This window comes from Pteropus alecto, unplaced genomic scaffold (assembly GCF_000325575.1).
Source record: "Pteropus alecto unplaced genomic scaffold, ASM32557v1 scaffold20, whole genome shotgun sequence".
NCBI lineage: Eukaryota > Metazoa > Chordata > Mammalia > Chiroptera > Pteropodidae > Pteropus > Pteropus alecto.
The window spans coordinates 13,556,335-13,568,801 of NW_006436298.1; the positions used below are offsets into that span (position 1 = coordinate 13,556,335).

At 42.7% G+C, this 12,467-nt stretch overlaps 1 protein-coding gene across 1 annotated transcript in view; it reads right to left on the reverse strand.

Annotated features, from left to right (window-relative positions):
* The window catches only part of SERINC5 (serine incorporator 5), a 91,943-nt gene extending 79,476 nt beyond the window's left edge, over positions 1–12,467 (reverse strand). Inside the window, exon 1 of the mRNA XM_006913182.3 lies at positions 12,304–12,467. Coding sequence (XP_006913244.1) covers positions 12,304–12,330 — 27 coding nt within the window. The 5' untranslated portion in view covers positions 12,331–12,467. The remainder of the gene's footprint in view (positions 1–12,303) is intronic.

The following is a 12,467-nucleotide window of genomic DNA, read 5'->3' on the forward strand; positions in this document are numbered from 1 at the left end:
AGCTACAGCACCACTCACTCTGGCCTTATTTCAGAGTTGGTCAGTTGAGGCTTTCCAGGGGACCCCTCTACAATACAGGAAGGTAACTAATCAAAGGGCTGCTGAGGTCCTGTTCCTCCTACTCCTGCTTAGATTTCCTTTGGCTCTTATCTTTCTTTTTACCTGTACCCTGCCTCCCTGGGCATTCCTCTCAGTAATTACCTAGATCTCAGTCAGACTCTGAGCTCGAGCCTATTTCCTCAATAATGTTTACTTTGCTTCTTCTTGGTCAGTCTTGACCCCCTTCCTGGACCGTATATAACCGAGTAACTATCAATACAATCCTAATCCTCTTCATTCTAATTTATACTCAGCCCCTCCAAGGAAAACAGAAATCCAATGCTTTTGTAAACTTTTCTAATATAAAACAGAAATCCAATGCTTTTGTAAACTTTTCTAATATAATAAGATAGAAATACTCTCTCTAAATAGTCGATGTCACAAACAACCCCACTATAGGCATACACTTTCTATCACTTGGTTTATTCCTTTTTAAGGACCTACTGTTTCCATCCTACTCCTATTAATCTTTAGATCTTACACCCTTAACTATTTAGTAAATTTTGTCTCTTCTCACCTAGAGGCTATTAAAGTACAGATGATTCTCCAACAAGGATATGAACCTATACAGAACCATCATCCCCCGGACACCACTTACTCCGCCTTTCAAGCCTCTCAGGTCTATGGCTCCTGGACCTCCACCAATCAAAAACCTCAACGCCCCCTCACTAGGACCTTTAACCCCAAGTTATCTCTCCCCCTGACAGAAAGCAAGGAAATCTGGTACCATCAGGTAGGGATGAGGCCCCTGGTCAGAAGAAAGAAGCTACAGAAGATTGCTAACCCTATGCCCTAGTAAGATTTCAGGGGCCCAGATTCCCTGACAGGGGAATGTTAGAGTAGGCAGGTAGACAGATATGAGCAGAAAGGAGAGAAACCCACAAAGGAACAGATGTCGTCATCATGAGCCCTGATAAGCCTTTGGAGGAGCTCAAAAACTACAATATCTTGACCCAGAGACACAAGTGCTTTTCCCCATAATAGCACATGCACAAACCAAGCCCCTCATGTCTTTAACCTGACCCTACCCTAATTATATAGCCATTATAATAAATTAACACCGCGGTTAACAATGTACCTGTTGTGCACCTGATGCCATGACGATTCCGTAAAGACCAAAAAGGGTAAGAAAAGGGATGTCTCCCAGTTTCAAGAAAATCCATCCCCGTTCCCCGGAAAGACCATCCAAAACCACAAATATTCTACCCCCTAGTTAAATCAGCAGATAAAGTCCCAATCATGTAGAAAAAATGGTGCAGCTCCCTCTCAAGCTTGCCTGCTCTCTGAGTGTACTTTAGCTTTCAACAAACTTGAGCTGTTGCTTCATTGCCTTCACTGTCTGTCCATACGTTCTTTCTCGTGACATTGACCAGATCTTGCGTCAACTGTCGGGTGACAGTATCTTCTGCCAGGGAAAGTCCCAACGTCACCAGTTAACCAGGATCTTGCCAACATTGCGAGAAAGAATTCATGGACACACAATTATCGCAATGAAACGATAGCTCAAGTTTATGAAAAGCAAAAGTACACTCTTAGATGGAAGAGCTGCCCCACCTTTCTCGCGGGGTAGGGACTTTACCTACTGACACAACTGAGAGTGGAATACTTATGGTTCTGGGTGTTAGGTTAAGGACAAATGGGGCTTGGTCTGTCATGTGTTCTTGTGAAGATGAACACCAGGATGTTGTGGGTTCTGAGCTCCTCTAAGGGCCTATCAGGGCTCATGGGAACATGTGTGCCCTCGTGGATTTGGTCTCTCTCTTTCCTGCTCATATCTGGCTGTCTACTCTATAACATCAGGACAGGCGTTTGCAATGGCCAGACTCAGGGGTCCCATGTTAAACCAATAGCTGCATAGGTGTCAACAGGCAGCCATGGGGGGCTCTGGCAGCTTTGGCTTCCAGACTTCTGGATTTCCGCTGCAGTGGTTATGTTCTTAAACCCAGACATTCCAAGTGGCCCTCTGGTTCTTGCTCCTTTAGTTCTGTTATTTCTTAAACAACTAACTCCCTATATTAAATTCCCTTCTGCTTGAAATACCTAGAGTGATCTCTGTTTTCTGCAGTTGAACCCTGCCTGACACATCTGCAACACCACTAATAATGGGAAAATAAAATGGAATAAGCATGGTTAAGAGAGTCATTTAAAATAAGAGTCAGGAGGCTATTAAGGAAGCGAGGACTGAACATCTTGTGCCTCAGTTCTCAGAGCTGCAGTTAAGTCGCTAACCTGTTGCTAACTTAGCTCAAGGGTGAGCCAGAAACAACTGGGAACAACTGCTGCATGGGCATTAGAGGGACTTTACTTCCTTCCTCACAGTCTTCCTCCTTCATCTGCATATTACAACTAACCAATCTCTGTTAACCTAGCCAGCAAACCCTCTTTTGCATGGAGTAATTGCTCTGGTAGTTTTTGCCTTTATAAACCCCGCCCTTCTTTGTTTTCTTAGAGCACAATTTAGGTTGCTACTTGAATCTGTGCCTCCTGGGCTGCAACTCTTTTTGCTCAAATAAATGCTTTTTGTTCTTTATTATAGCCTGAAACTTTTCTTTGGTAACACCACTTTACAGACCTAACAAAAAGTCTTAATAGAGGCTTGTCCCTTTCAACAACCTTATAAGGGAAACAAGACACAAATTTCCCCCATTTGATGATCAAAGGAACCAAGGCTCAGAAAGCTTAAGAACTGGGAAAAGTAGAGACCTCCCCAACACTGGAGAGGTTCAAACACACCAGATGTACACAGAGGGGGGCATTAAAGAAAAAAAAAAAGAAAGACACCTAAGCTTCAGATGAGGAATTAAAAGGGATGCCTTTGAAAGTCTCTTCCAAAAGTTTCTCTGATTCCATGATCTGCCTCAATAACCTCATTATGCAAATAGTAAGACCTCCAGAATTAGATTTGCCTCTCCAGAATTTTCCAAAGAATTTTCCAAAAAATCCCAGTGGATTAGACTCATCAAACTTAAAACAGAAAAAAGAGAGGCAGGTGTGGGGCTGAAGGAAGAGGAATAAGAAAAAAGGTCAAGAGGATGGAGGCTACCTCCAGACTAAATTGTGGCAGGTTATAGGAGAACTTAAAACGTACATGAACTTCAGCATCCTGCAATTTGGAGACAGAAGTTTTGAAGCCTCTTCATTACCCAACAAGACCAGGATTCTTGTTCTTCCTACTAACTTGTTCATGTCACTGACAAAGCCAACAGGTCTCCCCACAACTCTCAACCCCCAGACTCTTTCTCTCCAGGCCAGCTGTTCCTTCACTCAATTTTCTTTCTTATTGCTATAAGGAGTATCCACCTTTTACACAGATATGTCTCCACTGTTGGTCTTTCCCTTCTCATTCTACATCGGGCTTTTTTGAGGTCATAAGATTCCTTTAAGAAGCTGAAAAATGGTAAAGAACTTCTTCTAGGAAGAGGTGTTCAGAATACACACAGACTGTGTAACTGCAAGGCTGAGTGGAACTCCTGGGCCCCATTCCTGGGGACTCAGCTCTCCTTGTTCTCCCCTGGGTAGGCTCACTTACTCTCAAGAGAATGTCTCCCCCAAGGGACACCCTGCTTCCTTCCCTTTCCCAGGCATAAAAGGTCCAAAGCTGAGGTACACAAATCTCAATGTGTTCTGCAGAGAACTTCTGCCCCAGGAGAAATCCTATACTACAGAAATCTAGCATCAACTCACTAGTTGCTCCCAAGCATTAAAGTCTACTTAGTTACTGCCTTTGAACTATACTATAGCTAGATATCCAATGAATATTTATCAATTGACATATTGTTTTAGGGGTTGTTAGACTTTTTTTTAAACAGCAAATGAAGTAGTCAACAATGTCCTAGGATCCTTATGAATAATGCTACCAAACTGAAGATAATTCACATTGTTACAGAATGCTATTACAGAGAACAGTTTCATTACTATGGTTACAAAACACTGCCATTGTTTCTGAGAACACCACTGGAGGAGTTCGAAGAGCATGGAGTCAAGAACAAAAGACTGAATTCTTCCTGTTTCAGTGAACTACACATGCTAAGAATCAGCATCTGGAGACTTACTCCTCTGTTAAATTACTCAGATAAAATGAGAGCAACAACAACAACAACAACAACAACAAAAACCACGGAAAATAAATCCCATAAAGACCTCATGGGCTTTGTTTCAAACTACAGTTGGTCAGTTTATAAAAATGATACTTAAACAAACAGAATGATTTTCCATCTCTCTTTCCATCTTTGCACAAATAAGATGTAAGGGGTTGTGTGTCTGTTTTTCCTACTTTTGTTTTGACTAGACAGTTTTCATGGGGGTTGGGGAATGCTGTTGAATCACTGTATAGTGTAACACTACTTCAACCCCACAAACTGTTTCAAAATTTATTCTGATAAATACCCATTCTAAGTTTTTCCATAACAGCTGTTTTCCTTAAACATTAGCTCAATTTTAATCTCACAAAGCAAACTACAGAAGAAAAGCCAAAAGTAAAATTCTGTTTCCTTTAAAATTCAAACAGATGTTTTATGTAATCAAACCAATCCACTATTTGAATTTCCTACACACACGCTACACTGACTCCCAGACTATGTTCTAAAATCTTTTAAAATATCGTTAATACACAAGCTCTATTCTGACTGGAAATGTCTTAAAATACAATTAACTAGGGTCACTAAGTTTCACTTTGAACGACTTAGAAAACCAGATTGTGAGGGGCAATCAGAGGTTTTGATTAGTAAGTAACTTGACTGATATTATTCTCAGCATCTCAGCATAAATTCAAATGACAACAGCAATATGTAATGAAAATTTACTAACAGTGCTGCTCAGAACACTAAGAGAACACGGGATCTTTTTTTATAATTACAATTTAAAATACTGATAACAGCTTAGTTAAAAGATAAAATGGAATTGCATCCAATGGCTAGTTCTGCAGACACACAAGTTTTATGGAATTCTTTTTAAGGCCAAACTATCATAGATGAACTGGCCACATACTGCTCTGAAATACAAGTAGAAGATGTCATCATTACCCAATTTGAGGCTTCTAAAATGGTGATTTACATGAAAACACCTGGGAAACTGAAAAGTAAGTTTCCATTTATTTCTCATAGTCAAATCAATCCCAGATATTCACTATCTGTGGGAAATCTACAAATGATATTTATGCAGAGAATGGGTGGGAGCAAGTAGCAGGGGAGAGGGTGCTGCCTTTGAGCTCATCGGCAGAGAAATGAGTCAGTGGCTGTCTTCCACTCCCTGCAGGTCGACCCTCCTCAGCCCTCTCAGCAGTCATCCAATTCAGACTTGCTGCAGCCCAAAGCTATTTGTCAGCTCGCAGAGGTCAACTCTAAAGCAGCCCAAGAAAACAAATGTGAAAGAGCAATCATTATGAGAACTCTCCACCTGCTAAGGCAACTTTTAAACTCTTGCCTGTTCAAGGTAAGTGACAGACTCATCTTTCCAACAACCTGAACTTGGCTAACTGTAGACATCTGCAAACCACTCTTGCTGCATCAGCTCACAGCGAGCTATACTGGCCAAGAGTCACCACCAGCCAAATCACCACCTTTTTGTCAGTGTCGAAAAGCAATTATGTGCGCATTTTACTGCATTTTGTCTCTATTTTATAAATATGAATAGAAAAATAACAGTGCCAATACTACTGATAAGAAGCACTGGACTCGAACTTACTGTAACTGAAACAGAGATGGGCACCTTCATACTGAAGGAAAACAGTGACTCAAACACTACCTAGACAGATGCTCTCTGTACGAGTGACCATACAGAAAAAGACTAAAGTTAAAGAAAATGTTGGAAATGGTTAAAATATATTGTCAATGATGGCATCTAAAAGGGATGTAACTAGGGATTTTCTTCAGTATTTTTAGCCTTTGGGGAAATGAAATACACAAACCTATTAACACATAAACCTATAAACTGACTTTCACACATTCAACTTTATTTAACACCTCTGGAGAAACTGGCCATGTTTGAAGGTAGAGCTCTACCTATACCTGAATGTAAGGCCAGAAAACATTTATGGCTGTGAAGGAGTGGTTGGTGCATGTTAAAAACATCCTTGATCACCCCCCATAAAAATCCAGCAAAAAGAGTAGGATTGAATATAGCACCTACAACATAATCCTAATTTTGCAAAAAAAAAAAAAAGATCAAATATATTAAATATGAGTGACTAGATTATAAAATACCAAAATATGTTTCTCTCTGAATGATATGCGATTTTTTTTTCCTGTGTTTCACGAATACCCTAATTTGTTCAAAAAGCATCAGTCAGGGAAAGACTGAACTTTTGTGCCTGGATTCCTTCCAAGAATGGAAGCGATATGTGATACAATGAGAACCTAACATTTCCAATCACTATAATAAACAAAGAGCTACAGGGGAAAAGTTTTATAACCAAAAACACTGAACTACAGGCCATAGTATGTACTCTGTCTAGAAGAGAGCAAACGTATACATGCAGTAACAATGAAACAACTCCAGTGCTTCAGACAACCAAGGTGAGGTGAATAGTGCAAGTTCTACCAGAACTCTCAAAACAAAGGGAAGACCATTACTGAGAACATGCTTCATGAACTTGGCCTTAAAAGTAGAGACTTGGGTTTTATATAGAAGGAGAACATTTTGGGGAAATCATTACTCTTTTATGTGGTGTGTAATTTAATCTTTAAAGAAGTCTTCATGGAGTGTGTGAGTGTGTGTGTGTGTGTGTGTGTGTGTGTGTGTGTGTGTGTGTGTGTTTTAAGCTACAATCTAGAGTTGTTCAGTTGACCTGATGAGGAAAACACATTCCAGCTAAATTTAACAGTTATTCAGAGGCTACAACTCTAAAATCTCCCTCATGGGCTTCAAGTATCTTTAACTGGGATGACCCCAGGTTTTAACCAGCATAATGGTGAGGACTGCAACAATTGTTGGCACATGGTAACTCTGCCCAAACCCCTACACAAGAGACGTGACCAAACTTTAACATGGCCTCTAGCGGTTCAAGGCTGCATCTCTGGAGTGACCCAGCAGCCTTTTGCCTTCTGAGTTGTTGTCTGGGAAATCTCAGGGCTGTCAAATTTACTATTTATTCTAGTCAACACCTGAGATAGGCCTCCTTTTCTTAAGAACATTTACTAAAAGGGACTTAAAATTATGAATCCTTCCCCTGTCCCTTTGTATGTACTATATGTATCTCCTACAACTCTGGAGTGTCTTTCTCAAGGACCCAAAAGCCATTCCTTTGAAATAGAAGGATAGGGCCTCCCAGTCTCTATGGAAGGAGAGAATCCTAACTTGCCGACTGGCAGACACAGCTGGCCTAATCGCAGGTACGCTGATCAACCCTCTGTAACTTCACACTTCTCTAATGCATACTTGGGCCCCCATGTGCTCCTCCTCCCTCTTCCTTACTTGCTTATTCTCTGTTTAAAACTCCCAGTCATTTCCATGCAAATCAAAATGGAGCTGGGCTCTTTCTCAACTATCAGCAGTTACTGAATAAAATGTTTTCACTGCTATAACTAATGTCCGGCTTTATTTAAATTTGACAATGGACAGTCCCAGGCGACACTTGTGGCTTTGTTAATTTACACGAAGGACATGAGAAATGTGCTTTCATTGAGAAAAAGCTCACTGTTCAAGTAACATGATCAAGCTGGAAATATCTTGGCCTGGGCAAAAAACATTCCTGCCCTTACATGAGCCGGTTATAAGGATAGAATTTTCACCCTGAGAATGGCACCGTGGGCCTGATAAATCCATGTGGTTTTGCTGGTTTGGCCAGTCTCAATTAAGTTCTGCCTACTAGAATGTTCTCACACCTGCCTCAGGTGAACATGCAGGTTGCACAGCAATGCACCAAGGGCGAAGAGCTGGAAATTTATGAAGCTCAGATCAGGCGGCATGACTGTTCCATGCCTGCCTGCCAATAAAGTCTGCATAAGTTGCAGAATTTGCTCTGAGACTTGCTTTATTATAACCTGGACAAGGTTATGAGGAAGAAGCTAAACCTCGCCCACCCATAACAACTGGCAACCACCAATATCTACCAAAACAGCCTAATAGCTGTGTATTCAAAACTGACTTACAGTCACCATAAGCAACAATAATAAGCAAGTGTTACTCATTATCATTTATTACTATTGTAATAAGAATAATCAGGAATCGCAGTCTAGCAGTTAAGTGCTCAAACTGGAGTCAGGTAGACCAGTGTTCAAGGACTGGCTCTACCACCATGTAACATCAATCAAATTAATTTATTTCTCTGTACTTCAGTTGCCTCACCTCCAAAAAGAGGCCAATTAGAACATTACCCACCCCACTGGGTTGTGAAGAATGATACAGTGTAAGAAAGAGACAGTACACTATGGGCATGAAAGAAACTTCAGCTACTGTTTTTATTATCATCACTGCCTACACTGCCTAAACCCTGCCAAGCCTTATTTTCAAACTGCCTTGGAAGAATTGTCTAGATTTTTCCATTACACTTCTCATTTCCTCTCACAGTATGTACTGTCATTTTCTGTAGCTAGCTTCCCTCATACCTCCATCCCCCAATTACCCCATAAATTCCAGGAAAGGAAGGAAGGTCTGTGTTCATCAACCAGTCTCTAGAGGCCTACCACTGTGCTGGGTACTTAGAAGGTGTTGAGTGATCACTCCTCTAATCTCTGCTTCCATGAGCATTCATTAGCCAACAACCTAATCAAAACCCAAGCGTATATCAGAGTCAATGCAAAAATAAAATAAGATGACGTGAAGATGTCTAGGTACAGGTGGACAATAACCAAACAGGTGTGCCAAACCCTGTACTAGATACTTCTTATCACGTCTAATACTCATAATAATTCTAGGGAGAATTATCACACCCATTTTACAGTTGAGGAAAACGGAGGTTAACAGAGGGCAAGTAACATGTACAGTCAAACCAGCCCTTGCTGTCCAGATTTCTCAAGTCAAACCCAGACCTAAGTCCAAAGCCCAGACTCTTTCTTGGGTTACACATTCTTCCTGATGGTCCTCAAAGTCCCTCAAATTCCTATCACCAACCTCAAACTTCTCCCCACTTAAATATCCAACTGGTGACTTGACATTCTCATTTAATTTTTAATAGACATCTCAAATGTTACAAAGCCAAAAAGAAACCGTGGGTTTTCCTTGCCCAATATCCTCCTCATCCCTACCAGCCACCTACCTCACCTCAGTAAATGTCACCATCATTTACCTATGCCAAAAATCAAATCTCTCTCATGCCCACATCCTACTTCTAATTCATACAAAAGTCCATCTCCACCTCTAAAATATACCCAGAAGCCAACGGCACCTCACTATACTTACCACTACAGCCTAAATTAAGTTATCACATTGTCTCCTTCTCAGACTACAGCAACAGCGGATTGCCAGGACTCAAGCTCCATCAGGAAGGATTTTTGTTCACTGCTAAAGCCTAGAACACCAGTTACACATAGAAGGAGGCATTTAAAAAATATTCACTGAATAAACAGCTCTCACTGCTCTTCCTACATCCACTCTAGTCCCCAATACAGTCCAGGCTTCACAACACCCAAAGTGATCTTCTAAATGTAAATAAACCACAGCTCTCCCCTGTTCAAAATCCTCCAACAGCCTCTCACTGCAACCAGAATAACCAAATTCTAGTGGTGGCCAACAGTCTCTGGCCACATCAGGCCCTGCCCATCTTTCTGACCTAATCTACCTGATCTATGACATTCCAGCTACTCAAGACTCACTTTTGTTCCTCGAACATCCTGGCAGGTTCCGTACTGAGGCCCTCACATGGGTGCCTTTTCTCACTGATCAGTCTCAATTCCAGGGGCACCTTCTCAGACAGGCTTCCCCAGCAACCTACCCAATGCTACTCTACCACAAGGTCTTGTTACAGTATCAGCATAGTTCTTACTTAAAATAGTTGATAGGTCCTATGACTTTAAGCAAAATGTATAACAAAATTACCATAGGCTAATTGATATAAACAAGAGTCAGGTTCCTACAGCATCTCATTAATGTTATAACAAAATGACATTTAATACATTGAACAAAGCCATAGTTATTTGAGGACCTGCTGTACTTACTGTTTCATTGTTTACATTTGGCTTATGGAATGGCCTCCCCCCCAACCAACTTGGAATGATCGCTGAGGTCAGAGATGTGTGTCTGGTTCACTGCCATTATCTCCAACTCCTGGCACATAGTTGATGCTGTGACACTGTGAATAGTGTCTGAAATGGGGGTGGTGGGTCCAGTTTTGTGGGACTAAGCCCTTAACCTGTGGGATACTAACTGCTAATTCCAGGTGGTTACTGTCAGAATTAAAATGAATTGTTGGACACACTGTTGCTGTCCAAAGAGTTGGGGGTGAAGAGGGTATATACATTTGACATTAGAAGTGCTTAGTAAAAACAGTTCATAGGTGTTCATACCAAATTAAAAAAAAAAAAAAAAAAAGACTTAAGACAGCTTCTGCTGGTGATGAGTTTCTTCTAATGTAAGCTTATCAGCCAACCCTTCCACATAACGTCATAGTGTCATCATTCCCTCACTGCCTTGGGACCCACCACAATGATGCCTCAACCAATCCTAAGAAAGCAGAAGTTAACTTTCCTGTGATAAATGGCCAGGATTTGGTTCTTTCCAAAGACCTGAGGGGGATTTTAGAAACAAGTCATTAAATCCTGCCAAAATATCAGCCATACCAATAATTCTTTTTACAAGACCCACTTGAGTACTGGTAATAATTTTCAGAGCCCTAAATTAGCTACTTGGAGTGACAGAAAGCTTCAAAGTGCTCTCAAGGGACTAGAGGTGTCCCAAATTATCTGTAAAGTAATTACTATATAATGAAAAGTGTCACATCAAATTCGAAAGTATCTCAAAACGACAGTAAAAGATTTGCAAAGCTTTCTTGAGATTCATAACATTCAAATAGCCTTTTTGAGTCCACGCTGGCTTCAGAAGTCCTGAAAAAGTGTGCACCGTCCTCTCTCCTTGTCTGACACTTCATGTTAAAAACCTCAATTTCCTCATCTCTGAAAATGCCAGCTTGAATGCATTCCAAGTACATGTAATGAGACCTCAAAAACTAACCAAGCGATAGCTTCAAATGGCCACTCCAAACAGGATGGATTATCTGCAGAATATCTGCCAATAGAATCGTCTGGTTACAGAAACCCACAGCTGGCCTCCATTGTCGAAGCCTGAACGTATTAATAGGAAACAAGAACATCAATGACCTTGAATGCCTCCGGAGTTAGAGTCATTTGTGAAAACACCATGCTCATAATCAGTATGGATAGGAAGGAGGGAATCGACGTCCGGAAGGCTTTACCTACTCCGTGTTTTCTAACTCTGCAGTAAGGAGTGAAATTAGCATTATAGGGTTAAGACCTACCTACTAATTCTGCCCTGATGCACACTCACTCGTAGGAGACGTCTATTCCAAAAGACGGGTTATGTTTTAAGATACCATGAGTTTAATAGGCCAGAGTTACAAAACAGGTTCGGGCAAGTTCAGTTAAAACGGGGGACGGGGAGGCTCACGCTCTACCCAGGCAACCGTGTTTAGACTGGCCAGGGTTGGGTCGGGAAACACAGGAAGCAGGGCTGAGTCTTTCCTGCGCCCAGACCTGAGCCCTGTAGTTTGGAAACCAGGATTCGAAACGTTCCCGAAAGTTCAGAGCCAATGCTCTAGCCTTGCGAGATGCTAAGTGCGACCTGCTTGGGCCATCTGCCCCGAGTTTTGTTCAGAGCTTGGGAAAGGAGAAGTTGCCCAATCCCACGTCTTTCCTGGGTACATCTGACAGGCAGAGCCTGGAGTGCTACCGAGCTCAGCACCACACACTCACGGCCTGGGGGAGTTGACACGCTCCGGGAGCATTGAGGATCCTCGGCCCGAGTCCTGCCCGCCCCGCCCTCAGCGAAGTTCTTAAGGACGGAGAGTGGACCTCGGGGTAGCCGCTCGGCTTCCCCGTGTCCCTTCCCTCCCGTCCGTGGCACAGGGTTTCCCTGACCGCCGAGCGCCGCGTTCAGGCCGGAGGCTCTATCTAACCCAGGAGGCTCGGGGTCAGCCCGGAGCAACCCACCAGCCGCCTCCCTTTCGGCCGCGAGGCGGGGCGCACACCCGGAGAAGCCGCGCAGCCCCATCGCGCGGTGCGTCGTCGCCCCCGCACGGCGCCTAGCCCCGCTCACCTGGCCCGCACAGCACTGTGCTGACATCGCGGCACCCGAGGACCACAGGCGCGCTCGCTCGCCCCCAGCGCCCCTCCGACCCTCCCGGTTCCCTGCGGCCTCGAGCGTCCTTCTCCGCACCAGCTCGCGCCTCCACGCGGAGAAATCACAGCTGATTGCCAGGA